General features: G+C 36.9%; 1 protein-coding gene across 1 annotated transcript; it reads right to left on the bottom strand.

The window, feature by feature from the left end:
- Positions 1 to 13,764: 13,764 nt before the first annotated feature.
- LOC103321001 (XRI1-like protein) lies at positions 13,765 to 15,462 on the bottom strand. Its single transcript, XM_008222744.3, has 5 exons — positions 15,204 to 15,462; positions 14,879 to 15,081; positions 14,707 to 14,785; positions 14,427 to 14,624; positions 13,765 to 14,303 (listed from the first exon to the last, which is right to left on the bottom strand). Exons 1-5 carry the CDS (start codon positions 15,367 to 15,369, stop codon positions 14,002 to 14,004), a joined length of 948 nt encoding a protein of 315 aa, XP_008220966.2. The 5' UTR covers positions 15,370 to 15,462; the 3' UTR covers positions 13,765 to 14,001.
- Positions 15,463 to 15,853: the final 391 nt, after the last annotated feature.

The raw sequence follows: 15,853 nt of genomic DNA, 5'->3' as shown, positions 1-15,853 counted from the left end.
GATATCGAACATATCGGTAGTCCAAAAATACGAAAATTTTGATGGAAATATCAGGATATTATTGATATCGATAAAAATTGAATAAAAACTACGGAAATTGTAAGAAAGACTTGGAAATTTTTATTGAAACTTTGGAGGAAGCTTATTTAGTCAATTATCTATTAGTTTATCACAAAAAATTGGAAGGAAATGTATTGCATGATGGATTTAACTAATTTAAGTTGATTATATAGCGAGCTGACAAACAATGTGAGTGTAGAAAATATGTAGTAATTAATGAAAGAAGATTAAACACACCATAATCATTTATATATAATGATTTACTATATTGCATGGTAAGATAAATAAGTGACTTAGTACCACATAGAGTTCCTATGAGGTTCAAATTGTTCACTATCTTCATCATCTATATGTGTAGAATAAGTGTATTGTAAAGAGTAGTCATCAAATGATAAATCCCCAAAATAGTTTTGCATATAATTGTTAACATACCACCCATATGGATCCGAGATTGGTTGACGTTGTCCATGACCAAAATCATTTAAAGATTGAGTCTCATATTCTTTCCATGAGCTGCTCAATTCCTTCCCAAAAGGAATAAGATATGAAGGGTAGGGAAATGGTTGGTTATGAGTATAATCATAGTTATTACTTCCCACTCCAACAGAGTCTGAAGTTATAGATAACAAATCATCTTCTTGACTTGACAAATAGGATTACCTAACTATATGTATAGAAATATGACCACAACTAATTAGTTAGGTGAGTGGTTGAATGGTGGGGTAAATGAGTAAGTTGAAATGTGGTGAATAGTTGAAAAGCAGCTCGCAAGTATTATATATACTAGATTCCATAGTTTATATTCACAAAGTTATGAGCAGCGTGGTAGTTAAGTGCCTGCAAATTTCGGATTGGAGAGGGGTTCGAACCCCACTGTGTGCGAGTGAGTGAGTTTAAATTGTTTAATTTTTGAAAGTCTCGCAAGTAATATATATACTAGAATTCCATAGTTTATAATCACAGAGTTATGAGCAGCGCGATGGTTAAGTGGTTGCAAAATTTCGGAGTGTCGAGGGTTCGAACCCCACTGTGTGCGAGAGCGTGAGTGAGTTTAAATTGTTTAATTTTTGAAAATTCATATTGCGAATATTATCACCATTTAAAGCTGCGAAATTATCAATAAATTAATTATATAAAGATAGAAAACCTCATTAAAAAATCCAAAACAGTCGACATCAAAATAATTTAATAATCAAAATTAAATTCAATAGAGCCAGTTGTTATTTTTGGGTTTGTTTATAGAAATTAAATAGTGTAGACTTTATTTATAGTTTTAGTGCTAAAAATGGAATATATGACTAAATATCTTTTATAAATAAATGAGTTGTTTTAGCTTAACCCTAATGCATCTATCTAGCAAATGAGCATAGCAAGGATGAGTAAATCTAGGAATATCACACAACATTAAAATACGTACACCTAGAAGTAAATCTAGGTACGTAACTAAACTAGTGAAATCCTCCAACTCAAATAAGAGATCAAAGTCTAAGTCCTAACCTTTTTTTTTTTTTTTGGACAAAATGACAAGAGTATTTTATTGATGAGAGGGAAGAATAGGTTTTAAAATTGTAAATAAATATTTTTTTCTAAATAAAAAAAAACCTATATCGTAGGGACTAGACGAGCATCTCCTAACTTAAATAAGTAATTATGCATTGTAAAGAGTAAAAACAACTAATTATTCAAGTAGACCAATCATCATCTAGCATATGCCAAACGAGGGCAAGTATTGTTACGGAAACATCATATATGAACAATATATGTATTGGTTCCTTTTTAAAGCCTATGTTCATGTCAAAGTTGGCGATAAAATTCCACTAATAACAAAAGAGATTGCAAAAAAATTGTGCAAGCTCTCACAAACTCAAATCTCTCACACATATGAGTCAATAACAATATTCAAATTTTTACTCACAAGCAAATATTACAAAATAACAAATACAAATGTGTAAAACAACTCTCGAGAAAAAAAGTAAACAATAACCAATAAAAAAAAATTAAATAAAGATAACCTTACAAAACTCTTATTGTTGCTCAATAAAGTTACTAGCACACACCTAATACAAAAAGAGAGTTTCTCTCTTACAAATGGTGCCAGAGTAAAAATAACCCAACCAAACATATAGCAAAAAAAGCCAAAAGAAAAGAAAACTTGTTATAAAACTAGAGAAATTGTGGAGAGAATTTAGAGGCAGAGAAAACAAAGGAATGATGAACCTTTTTATTGGCAAAGCCTTGTGTCATGGGTCGCACATAGACAAGTGTTACCGTGACTCCGTTAGGACATCTATGCACTTAAGAGGTAGCCTAAGTGTGGAATGGCAAGAGCTTAAGAGCTAGAATGGTTGGTGTTGGTTGGGTTGCACTTGTGAAGGGTATTTTGGGTATTTCTGAAGGTTACAGGAGGAACTTGACGAAGCTAAGAATATCGGGATGTTTGTGATGTTGAGACGCAAGTAACGCAACTGACGGTTCACCATTTGGAGTTCGTATGAGGGAGTTATGCCCAATTATGACTCCTCGCATAGGTGATGTTCCCTCCTGGCAGAAAGCTAAATGCATAAAATGCTATATAGGGGGTGACATGGTGTCATGCTCTCCACCACCCCTGGTGCTTACACCCTTGTGGCATTAAGCGAGCATCCTTATGACATTGGAGGTAGTCATAAGGGTGGGCATAAGATTGTTGAAAGATAATCTATGTCTCCGAGGGAAATGAATTCCCGAGGATAGTACGAACACGCGGGGCCGTTCGTATTGCGTATCGTTCCAAAGAGTGAGGTCAACTTATGGCATTCGCTATGCCATCGGCTAACGAGGCATTTGATAATACTCGATGGACTTGGCTTGGGTTTGGCCTTGTCCAAAATGGAAGAAAGATATTTGGATGCCGGTAGCCATGGGTTGCGACCCCATGCAATGCATAGATAGTCATGTGGGACATTCAGAATACATATGTCGCCAAGGCTTGGGTGATATGCAAGTATGACAGCTTGCGTGTATAGCTTGAGGATGTGGGCTATCGTGGACGCTAAAGGAATAACTTAACAGAAGTGTGGGTAAACCAATGGTGTGTTGGATCGCTATGTCTTGACTTGGACATGAGCGAGCCATGAGTTAAGCATGCGACATGGTCGATGTAGTTGACGTGTCTTATGCAACGCTTGATGTATGGGCGTCGAGGGTTCGTTGCCGGATGCGGAGTGATTGTATTGTCACAAGGTAGTGTAACTCATTGTCTAGTAGGAGACGACAATTGAAGGGGAACCTCTCTTGAAGTTATGAGAGTCATGAATATCATGAAGTGGGAGAAGGCTGAGTGGGATCGAATAGATCCTGGGCCGCACGGGTGTGCTTTGAGTGGTGAAATTTGTGTTTCACTTTCGTCGCGCTGCGCCGCCGCTCATCCCGTGACATTTGGCTAATGACCAAAGAATGAAGGCTTCATGAAGGTGTAAGCAAATTTCCTTCTAACATGTGCACTTTCAAATTTTTTTATTTAAAAAAGTACAAAAAATTTCAGAATTTTTTTTAATAAATACATAGCCATATTCTTCACTTCCCACGCTAAAACTCTATACAAATGTCTCTCCTCATGTCTCATGTGAATATAATGGTTGCCATGATAATGGGTGAAAACACAACAAGCCTTTTGCAATGGCTGTCACTATTCATGTGAATAGTAACAGCTCTTGCCTTGCCCTTACCCTTTGCCATGGCAAATGGATGGAAGTGCTCTTATAGGCAAAGCCTTGGCTAATAACCAAAGAAGGAAGGCTTCATGAAGGTGTGAGGAAATTTCCTTCCGACATGTGGGCTCCATTGTCAAACTTTTTCAACAAAACTTTACTTTTGCTGCAAATAGAATGATCTATACCAAATTTGTCGTCTTACTGATGAGACAAGAAAACTAGTCTCACAATCATGTGGAAACACACCCAACCCAACCCAACTATCCATCTATTCTAACAAATAATTCTATAGTGAGGGTCTAATATATGGCTCTTAGGTGAGGCTCTATCTCTTAACTGTTTGATCAAATTAGTTAGCCGTTGGATCAAATTGATTAGCTTAATCCAACGGTTAAGAGATAGGGTCTCCCCTAAGGGCCATGTATTAGGCGCTCACTATAGAATGACTCATCTTCCGATATGTAGTAATTTCAATAAGCCACTAATTTAAAGCCCACAAAACACATACAAATTGGGCCAAAGAGTCTTAACAGCAAACACTCTACATCACTGATAAAGTTTTAATGGCTGCCAAAACTTGAAACAAAAAACAAACTAGAGGATCAAATATCTACAAGCAATAGTATTAGTATTTGAAGGGAAAAAATATTTTCTAGTACAAGTAAACGAAAAAGTTACGAATGTGATGTTTGGGAATGCCCCTCCGAAGGTGATCTCAGTCAAACTTGCGCTCAACTTCAACAGCTGCTACAATCACAATGCAACAAGGAACATATATATATATATATATATACATAAACTGGATATTGTTCTGGAAAACTTCCACATAAAATAAATATATAAGATATTATTGCACATAATCATTGTTGCTAACTTCATAGTTAATGTAAGGGTTTGTGACGCAAGTGGTTATGAGTATTTACATTTGTGAGAGGTTTCTCACACGCTCTACTAAGGTGTCATAACTTATAAGGGTTTGAATTTGAGACGAGTAGTCTGTAAATAAATGTCATTTTCTATTGGGCTATAATCCATTAGCAGTATCGTTTGTATTTAAAAAAAATAAAAAACAAAAAAAACTTCATAGCCAATAGTACTGCTCCACCATATCCATATGGTGCTCCAACAAGTAGTGAATCGTTTCTTTAATCCCAGGCAATATCAAGCCCGAAATAAAAGCCCGCAATCCCTGTGCATTTGATTATAGTAGACTGATGGGAGCTTTTACAATGATGAGTTAAAGTGATGAGGTTATTTGAGGAGACCGATCCGACAGTCAAAACATTTAAAATATTTAAATCCCATGATTTCTTTACATTTATTGATGGTGAGATTTGACCTCCTCAAATAACCTCCTCACTTTAAGCCCTCATTATAACCTTCCCTGTAGACTGATTCTTTGTAACCTGTGTGGGCCAAAATGTTGTAGTCTAAGTTGAGTTCATCTGAGCCCATGAGGGGGACCCATTTTAGGCCGAATTCTTTGATGGGGCTTTTTACTTCTCTTTGGGGCCTTTGGTCTTTTGTGAGGTCAAGGTCAACGGATTCTAATCAGAAAAGTTAAGACGTCGCCACGCCACCTGTATCTCAGTTATATTTTTCATTAATGGTCAGGATTGGGACTAATATTGAAAAGTCAAAAAAGAGACAAGGGAAAAGCAGCAAATGGGCATGAGTACAAATATTATTCAGCAAATGGACAAGGTTATTCTGTATGCATAGGAAATGTGATGTATGTGAAACAGTAAGAAATTAAAAAAAAATTGTGTTATGTACAGAAACAGATAAACTAGCTGGGAACACATATGTACTATATTAATTAAAGTAGGGGGCTTCAAACTCTCTATGTGCAGAATAAAGTAGGGGCACAAGGAGAAGTAGAATGAAATGACTTATTCAAAGCCGAGAGAGAGTATATGATTGGCGTGTAAGGGAATTGAACTCCCTCTCCCGAGGGAGAGTATATGAGGCGTGTAAGGGAATTGGGCTCCTCTCCCTCTGATAATATATGGTGGGTGATTGAGGTGGTTGGTTGGTTGGCTACAATACAAATTAGAAATTGATAGTGTTACTGGGGTTTTATTTATATAAACAAGTAGTAAAGAACGAGTCTTAAAGAGAGAGAGAGAGAGAGAGAGAGAGAGAGAAGAGCCTTCACGCGTTACTCACTCGGTTAGGGTTAAACGAATGAGTCTACGCGGCTTCCACACCCCTCATATTATTAACTCCAACACCTTGTTGTCGGCACCACTTCTCACTGCCTCTTCCGACTCCCAACTTAACTTCATTTCCAAAAGCAACCTATCTAGCCTAAGCTGTCTGTCTCCCTTCCATAGAAAACGAACACACACAGCCAGCGCAGCCAACATATTCAGATATTCATATGGCTGCTCTCATCCACAGCTGCGAAGAAGCAACCTCCACGGCTACTAGTGCTCATCATCAATATCATGGTGGTGCTTTCATGGCCCCTCGCTGGATCCCAAAACGGGGCCAAGTTCTCAAGAAGGTTCTCAAGACCGTCTTTTCTTGTCTCTGTTTTGATCATCATCAGCTCAAACACACATCATCATCAAACCCCACCAAATATTAATCCACAAATTAAGGCTTCTTCTTCATCACTCACCTTTTCCAACTTAATACTAAGCTAATTAAGAAGAAGGCTCTGAATGATGAGAGCGGGGGTGACTCGTTTTTGGCTGTTTTCCATTTCTGTATCAGAATCAGTTGTGTCGCTAGCTAGCTAGCTAGGGTCTGTTAGATTTTGTGTCCTTTTGATTGTTGCATTATTCTGGACCTCATCACACGTAAGTACCTTCCTTCGTTTTGTTTAGATTCTTTGTTTGTTCGCGGGATGTTCTTGAGATTTTCATTCAATCAATCATTTTATTCACTACGATCTGAAATAATAATATTTGCAATGTGATTCTCTCTCTCTCCTCTTGATCCAAAGATGGCAACAGCAGAACGAGTTATTTTTTGTAATTCTAAGGGAGACGAAGTTCAAAAACAAAATTGCATAAACAAACTTGTGAGTCTATTTGTATTTCGCGCCGCGTTGTCAAATTTCGCATTGCATTTATACCGCCCACACTCCAGATTGACATCATGCACTCGTTATTTTATTTTATTTTATTTTATTGCACAATCAATTCTTTTACGGGCGCGCGAAATAACAGTTTCGTAAAATATAAATTTACTTATATAACTAGAAAGAATCTTTGACCTATTACTGTAGTAAGTATTGACCACTTCCCGTTGCGGTTGATACGGGCAATGCTTGGGCTGAAGACTTTAGACTTTTGCTTTGACCCATTAACTATATGACGACAGCATGAGCTAATGGTAATGATGCCCAAAACAAAAACATTAGCAGTTGTTTTTTTGGGTGTAAAGCAATTATTGTTTCAATCTTGGTGGCTATAAGCACTTCCACCAGTTAGCCCTTTGTCCATGGCAAGGGGAGCACTAAGTACTATTTACATAAATAGTGGTGTCTTAGCACAAAAAAAAATTGTGTTTCCAAGTGCAAGGTTTGCCATGGCAATACTATTCATTTTTTTATTTTTTTCACAACTTTGTTTACTTAAACAATTAATTTGGATAATATTTTCGGATAAGATTTTTGGATTCCTACGTGTCAATACTACTTATATCGGATCAGATTTTCGGTTTCAAATTTCAGATACATTTCAAAATTCAAATTTCAAATTTCATGTGAATTTCAAATTTCAGATAAGATTTTCACCTTCTAAAATTACACAACATGTCATCTCTATCTGCCTAAATTTTTCTATAAAAGCAGAGGCTCAGCTCATACCTCCCACACCATATCTTCTCTACATCTTCATTTCTCATATTTTAGATTTCATTCTTCCATTCTCAATGTCAGACGACATGGAAGAGGTTTTGGAGAGGCAAGAGCGAGAACGGTGAGTAAGAATGCGTAGAAGAGCTGCAAGCAAAAGGGCGCATAGAGAACTAGATGAGCAACTTGGTGTGGCCGTTGCTTTGCTGGAGGAAGAAAACCAGAGCCGCCGTGGTTCACGAGAAGGCCGGGCACCGAATGTGGATAGACATAGACATTCTCGGGGTAAGAATCTTATGGAAGATTATTTTATCCCACAATCTTTGTACTCTGATGTTCATTTTCGAGTCAAGATATAGAATGCAACCTCATTTGTTCAATAAAGTCATGCATGATATTTGCAATTATGATGACTACTTTGTTCAAAAGAAAAATTGTGCTAGAGATTTGGGGCTGCTTCCCGAGCAAAAGTTCACAACTGTGATACGAATGTTGGCGTATGGGTCATCTATCAGTGGATGAGATTGCCTGGATGGGGAAGTCCACTATTTTGGAGAACTTTGTGCGATTTTGTGATGCAGATGAAAAATTTGTACACCAGGACTACTGCGCAGACCTACGCCTGAGGACTGCAACGGCTTCTACAAAAAGCCGAGTCTCGTGGATTTCTGGAATGATTAGTAGCATTGATGCATGCATTGGCAATGGAAAAATTGTCCATCCGCTTGGCAAGGGGACTATGAGAATCGGAAAGGGCGAAAAGCATCATCCTCGGCATTGCTGGTTTTGATACATAGGTTTGGCACGCCTTCTTTGGAGTTGCCGGCTCTCAAAATGATTTGAACGTCCTGGGTCAATCCCCGGTGTTCAATGATGTTCTGATAGGTGAATGCCCAACTATCACATATCAAATTAATAATTTCACTAAAACACCCAAAATGGGAGTTGAAATTATAAAAAAATCCAAGCACTATTTAAACATATAAACACACCCAAAACCCATCATTACACACACTCAAAACCCATTTATAAACACACCCAAAAAGTTGACTTTGGGGTTGATTTTGGGTGTGTTTCTATGTTTAAATAGTGCTTGGGTTTTTTTATAAATACATGTCTAGGATTGGGTTTATTTATAAATTTGTAATTAATAATACCGTCTACTAGAACAGGTATTATCTAGCTGATGGTATCTACCTAAGGTGGACAACATTTGTGAAATCAATTCCATATCCCCGATCCCACAAGGAAAATTTTTTTTTGCTACCTATCAAGATGGGTACAGAAAAGATGTGGAGAGGTGCAAGGTATCCTTCAAGCCCGGTGGGCAATTATCAGGGGAGCGCACGTCTATTTGATGAGGAGGTGCTTAGGAATATAATGATGACTTGTATCATCCTCCACAACATGATTGTGGAAGATGAGTATAATTACGATGTTGCTGAAGATGAGTATGAATCAGATCCAATGAACTCCGCCTTAACACGAATTTATGAAAAACCTATGGGGCCAAATGGAGAACCAGTGCAGCATGATCCGTTAGTTAGAGACCGATAGTTTCATGCATCGGATGATTGAGCGCTACACGGAGATGCAATCGTCATATATTCATGAACACCGTCAAATGGACTTGATGGAGTATTTGTGCGCGGTGAAAGGCAATGAAGGACAATAAAGTAAAGTGAAGATGTGTTTTTAATTGTATTATGTTTATGTTGTATTTTTAGTTATGCTTTGTTGTTTTTTTATGCTTTAGTTGTGGTTTGTTTATTTTTTATGCTTTGGTTGTGATTTGTTTATTTTTTATGCTTTGGTTGTGGGTTGCTTTTTATGTATGTAATGTTTTGAATAAAAAGGAATGTTGTTGAATATTTTCTTCATTCACTAAAAGAAAATGAATACAACTCATAAAATAAAATACATGAATTACAACTACTTTTTTAAACAAAACAAAAAATACAATGAAATGAAAGGCAAGCAAACTAACTTAATGGTACAATGAAATGAAAGGCAAGCAAACTAACTTAATGGTTTTGGTCATTTAACCAATCCGTGTTGCTAGGTTCATCGTCACGAAAAAGTCTTCGTCTCATAACATCCCTTCATTCTAACTTCCAAAATTGTTTTGTTTCGGGAGACATATGGGTTGTATCCATAGCCATGGTTTCCCGATCATTTTTTTCAATCTTTCCTTGGCGTACATACTCCCTTTCTTTTGCATATTCTACTTCCATTGCCCTATCGTGCTCTTGTTGTTTCATATCCATTTCAATTCTCATTGCTTGCATCTTTGAAAGCTCCTCCAAATATTTAGATGTATTCTTGGTAGAATTACTCCCTCTCTTCTCCTTCGCCGCCTTCCTCCCAATAGGCCTCTGCTCTTTTTCGATAGGTGAGTCTTGACTTATCGGGGAATCCATAGGTGAATCCGATGTCGGTGTCTCATGGAGTGGCATCTCGTTCAACACTATCGTTGGACCTTTTAGAATAATTTGGAATCTCTTACAATTCTTCACCACCTCCCAACATAGGGTATGGTTGAAACTTTTTTTCCCTTGCCCAGTAGAACCAAAAAACATTTGTGCTTGCATAATCTATACAAAAAAAAAAAAAGGAAAGGCAAGAAACTTTAAAAAATATTGGCAATGCAACAAGTATTTAAAAAAAAAAAAAGGAAATACAAGAAACTAAAAAAAATATTGGCAATGCAACAAGTATTAAAAAAATTAATGGAAACGCAAGAAACTTTAACCATTTATTAGAAATGCAAAACAAAATATAAATATTGCAAGAAACATTCATATTAATATTGGAAATACAAGAAATATTAACATAATATATAAATTGCAAGAAACATTTAAATAAAATTTAATATGACATAGAAATTAATAAAACAAATAATTACAAATAATTTACCTCACTGCTAAGGTTTTCCTCGCTTCTATGGTTGTTCATCGCTTTTGTCAAGGCATCTCTCCATTTTCTCCAGCTCTTTATTAAGAATTTTCAACCTACTATATAATGTCTGATCCGTACGGGTCGAACAAATTACCCTTTTACAAAATTCCTGATGAATATTTTTCCACATATGACATAATTTGATCTCATTGCCCGTTACGGAATAATGACTAACTTGGAGCCAAGCCTCACACAAGCTAATATCTTCTGTCATGCTCCATGCCCCTTCTCCAGTTTCACTAGAAGAACCCATAATATGATAGAAAAAAAACAACTTGAAAGAGAAAAAAAACAACTTGAAAGTGAAAAAAATTTGACTAGAAAGTGAAAAATAGTAGAATGAGAAGAAAATGTATGAAGAGTTGGTGTTAAAGGTGAAGAGAATTTGTTGGTATTTATAGAAAAAAAAAATTCAATATTTTTTCGTATTTTTTAAAATTTTTCCGATTTTTTCTTTTTTTATTGGGCAAAAATTGTCTGCTGTTGGATTGCTGGAAAAAACTGATCGGAGAGCCCAGGAGCTTCCATGTGGTATAGAGCCATTGGGGTTGCTTTTGATTTTTTATTCGCGAAAAAATGGTTGCGTTGGATATGTTTAAAAGCGATTGGATGGCTCCGTGAAATCATGCCGTTAGGCGATTCTGTAGCGCATCATCACAGCCCGCGGGGTGGAGCTCGGGTCCAGCCCAAGTTTGTAAGGGCCCTACTGCTTGGCCTGACAGCTTCTTGTTGCTGGAAACCACATTTTGGGTTTGCCCCTTCCCAATCCCTCCCCTTGGGCCCCTTACTGCCAATGCTCTAATAAACCATCTTTTTACACACAAAAATAAAATAAAATAAAATAACTGGGGCAATATTGATTCTGAAGCAGACGCGATGATGTAATAAGGAGAACCCAGAATGCATTAATATTGGGCCAATATGAATTCAGAACCAGGGCCTACGTGTGCTTTAAGCGGGCCTACATAACTTTGTTTGACAGAGGTCCAAGGAGGAAGAGATCATGTTTTATCTGGACTTGCTAATACCCTTGTTGTAAAAGTTTAAGTCCAATTCTTCGACTCAGGTCGTTGTGAACATATACACAGAAAGAAAAGAAAAAACAGTAGAAAGCTTCGTGAGTATTTTATTTAAAAAGAATTTAAAGAGTGAAATCCCAATGGAGGGTATTTATATATATATATATATATATATATATGTTTAAATAAAAAAGAGAATCCAATTCTCACAATATTGGGGATTTGGAAAAGCAAAAGTGGATGGCATTCTCACGTATACCAAGGATCTTGTTTTTCTTTCTTTTTTGAAGATACAAAGAAAAGGGGAAATCATTTAATTGAGTGCCATCAATTCAGTACCAACTTGTGTACAAACAATGTGAAACAACCAAAGTAAATTAGTGTTGGATTGGATTTGGAGAGTTATGATTAAATCTCAGGGAGATTAAGATGTACATTAACTTCAATTTACCATTTTCACCATACATTTACAAAACACTTCATTTTGCATTTCAAAGGTAGAAAGCCAAAAACACATTGATTCCTTGCTTCCATTTTTCATTCGAACCTCCTGCTCATCCTTTTAGGTCATCTCTCTCTCCCCCTTTACTATTCTTGTTTGATTTCTCTCTTTTTTTCTTTATTTACTTTCCCTTTGGAATATATACTTGACCTTTTATTTTCTTTAAATATAATTGAATGGGTAGTAGTAGTAGTAGCTTAGTGTAAAGTGTAGTCTTTATTTTCAAATAAATAGAATTCCATTCTATATCCGTCCGAATAAACATTTGCGTGTAACAGAAATAATATTATTTTATTATTTCCAACAAAGACATAGCGTGATAACTTTTCCACTATATGATTGGCCGAAAATGTATAAGTTTTTCTAGTGAATGTATAAGTTTTTCTAGTCCGTCCCACTAGTAGTATAAGTGTTGTGTGGCTTCTCTACCACCTGACCTATATAATATATATATATATATATATATATCGATTCTGCAATATCCAAAGAAATTTGAGTAGAAAAAGATGAAAAGCTGCTTCTTCTTTCTTTTTCTTCACCTAAAACAAGAAAAATGATTTCTCGTTGTAATGAGACAAAACATCCAATCCCTGTCGTCACTCCTTTGTCACTCTCGCACCAAGATTAGCCACGTAGGCATGCTGCTTGCTAGCTAGGATGTGATGTGATGTGCTGCTCGCTTTTTCGTGCCTCCTCCTCAAGCTGAGGCCGCACCCGCATGAGATATATATATATATTAAATATTTGCATCAGGAAAAGTCAAAGGGTATTACCATTAGACGGTTGTGATGCAGGCGCATGTAACTGGGTGCATGTTGTCTTGAATCCTGGGCCAAGTTTGAAATTTGAGTGTTGACCGGAGACCTATATATATATATATAATATAAATATAAATATATGCTAATGCGATGCAGACGAAGAAGAAGACATCCACCACAGCCACAGGCCACAGGCCACATCACATGAAGAGAAGAGAAGAGAAGAATATTATTCTAGGCATTGGCAAGGCAGGCATTAGTTAAGGATCAGAACAGTATTAGTCTAATGATTGGTGTACTCTTTAAAGTTTTATAAATTTATAGGAACCTACCTTACTGGCTAAGCTTAAAGTCTTGGTCTCATATATATATATATATATATGATCTGTCTGTTTGTGTGTAGAAATTGGAAAATGATTTGTACTACTTGTAGTGGTAGTTGTTGGAGTCTTGCAGAAGGAGGTATCTGCAGCAGGTACGTAGCAGAAAAAGAAAAGTTAAAGTAAAGGAGATGGGAATGAATTAATGGGAGAAGATAAAGCTTTCATTCATCACCAATCCAACACCATAAGGTAAAAGATTATGCATCTATGGTGGTCAATCCACCCATCTTATATTCAACAAATAATATATATATATGTGTGATCTGAATTTCCACTTTTGGATTATTTGAGTCTGATGATTTTCGTTGCTGTTGGATAGTTTGTTTGTCCCCACTTGAACCAGACAAATGACCAACCCTAGTTTACTTTACACCTTGCGATCGAGAACAACGACGTTAATTAGACTGCCTTATAGGCAGGTCCCTGTGTCAGGCAAGCTTTAACCTTTGAAGAGAGGCATGCATTTTCGTTTCTATTCGCTTCTTTTTCCATTATTTGGACTTGAGAAATCTTGTGTGTTGTTTGTTGCACACATTTATTGTCAAAGTAGTCAGTACAACAAACAAAGACGTGACGGAGCTGAATAATAATAAAATAGTAGTAGCAGTTCTTAATCAATTAACTATGTGTAAAAGTAACAACCCATAACACATGTTACACATTCATTTAGGTTTCTGTTCTATACAATTCAAGAGAGAGCAGATTTAATTAACTAGCTAATGAAGAATTAAAGATGAGAGATGGATATCATCGAACACTGAAGCATATATGTTATAGCTAGGTGCATGCGTAGCTAGCTAGCTGGCTGATGTGGTTGATTTTTAACCTTTGGTTCTGATAATAGTGATGGTGCCTCTGCCCTGAGTGTGAATTCTGGTAAGGGCCACCACAGCTTTGCCAGAAAGGCCAGGGCCATCAGCAGACACGCATGGCCGACACGCAAAGTCCCCGACTGGATGTCGTACTGGCCTTGTTGGCGGCATGAGGATCCTCTCGTTGATGTCGTTTAAGGTCATGTCCCCTTCTACCCCGCCCGGCTTCACCAATGCAAAAGGATAAACCACCTTTCTTATCACCCTCTTCTTCTTTCTCCTCTTTTCATCACTGCTGCTACCACCTATTACTGCTCATCCAATTTTAATAATCTATTAATTATACATATTTGTTTTTACGTTCGTACCCTTTTTATATTATATATAGGCACTACTTTTGATTGAGTGACCGAAAGAAAGAAAAATATATGTACCTGCAGCTGGAGGAGCAGGTAAATAATCAGAGTTGGCATTGGCTGAGTCCTCTTTGTAAGAAGAAGAAGAGGAGGAATCAATAGCTTCAGGAGCTGGCATTGTTGCCTCTTCTGCTGTTTTTATCATTCTGACTCTGTTTGTCTCCTCACAGACTCTGCTGATTGGTGTGGTTATACTTACAGGATCACCCGGTAGAACTGAAATTGAATCCAACTTTAATTAGTCTCTAAATTCCATGATTGATAAGAAACAAACAAACCAGAAAGTTAAAATAATTACCTGATAGCGCACTGGAACTGGTTAACTGGGTCATGCAGTCAAAATTCTCAGAGAGTTCCCAGTGTGAATTCCAGAGGCTCTGTTAGTTCCAAGTAGAATATGTAAATATGTCAGTGTGAAATTAATTTCAAAAACAGGGCATGCCATGCAGTAGATATAGAGAAGTAGGTACCTTTTCAAGAACACTAGTCGTAGTAGCGGAGTGGTTGATCTCGTTATCGGTATACAAGAGCACCCGTCTTCTTTTGGAAGGCTCGCTAAATTCAAGCAAAGCATCTTCCAAGTACCCCGTTGAGAAATCTGACTGATCTACCAGTGGAGGTGAGCAAAACGGTGACTTCATCATCATCGTCATCATCATGTACTCATCCATAGCTGCAACAATATAAAGACAAGAAGTTTATATAAGGAAGGAATGTAGACAGAAAACAAAAACAGTGAGAGAGAGAGAGAGAGAGAGAAAACAAAAGCAGAAGTGGAAGTGGTGGTGGTGGTACCTAAAGACATTCTGTCTGTGTTGTTGACAAGTCCAAGATGGTTGTTATGAGAATCCCAAGCTAGGGAAGAGCTGTAGAGGCTACTGCTTGTGTAAGCCATGGACAAGCTTAGTATGATTTGATCTGATATAAATGAAATGAATGACCTACTACGAATCAGGCCCATACATTAATTGATGCTGAAAATGCTTCTATTTATATTTATGTGCAAGCCTTGGCTTAGAGCCCAGCCATGGTTTGGGGGAGAGAGAGAGAGAGAGAGAGAGAGAGAGAGGACAAAGTTAAAAAGAATCATATGATTTCAGAAGATGCAGCCAGTCAACGGCAATGCTTTTTTTTATATTTAATTTTAATTAGAAAGAAAAAAAAGAAGGAGAAAAAGTTAGGGTGTCTCTTGGGATTCGGAAAATGTAGTCTCACTTTTATTAATTTTGTGTGGTTAAGATATGTATGCGATGGATATGTGTGTGGGGGACTAAATAATTGCAAATGGTACTCATATGATGATGTCTGCATTGCATTTGTAAAAAAGCAGATATTGTATTTGTAAGATTTGCAAGGCAAGGGAAAGATATGCCCCCATATCCTATGACTGTTTGACACAAATTCAAATTTCGGCTTTTTCTTTTTTGTTTCCTACAGTCAGCCGT

This window comes from Prunus mume, linkage group LG2 (assembly GCF_029339155.1).
Source record: "Prunus mume cultivar Tortuosa linkage group LG2, ASM2933915v1, whole genome shotgun sequence".
NCBI classification, from domain to species: domain Eukaryota; kingdom Viridiplantae; phylum Streptophyta; class Magnoliopsida; order Rosales; family Rosaceae; genus Prunus; species Prunus mume.
Note: the sequence above shows the minus strand (reverse complement) of the source record. Positions and strands in the feature narration are given on the sequence as shown.

Bases quoted from the DNA above. Each gene is read 5' to 3' on its own strand.
- LOC103321001 (XM_008222744.3), bottom strand. From the start codon at position 15,369: ATGGGCCTGATTCGTAGTAGGTCATTCATTTCATTTATATCAGATCAA. The intron at 15,082-15,203 runs GTACCACCACCA...ATATTGTTGCAG, and splicing joins CACAGACAGAATGTCTTTAG to CTATGGATGAGTACATGATG. The intron at 14,625-14,706 runs GTAATTATTTTA...ATTCAATTTCAG, and splicing joins CAGTTCCAGTGCGCTATCAG to TTCTACCGGGTGATCCTGTA.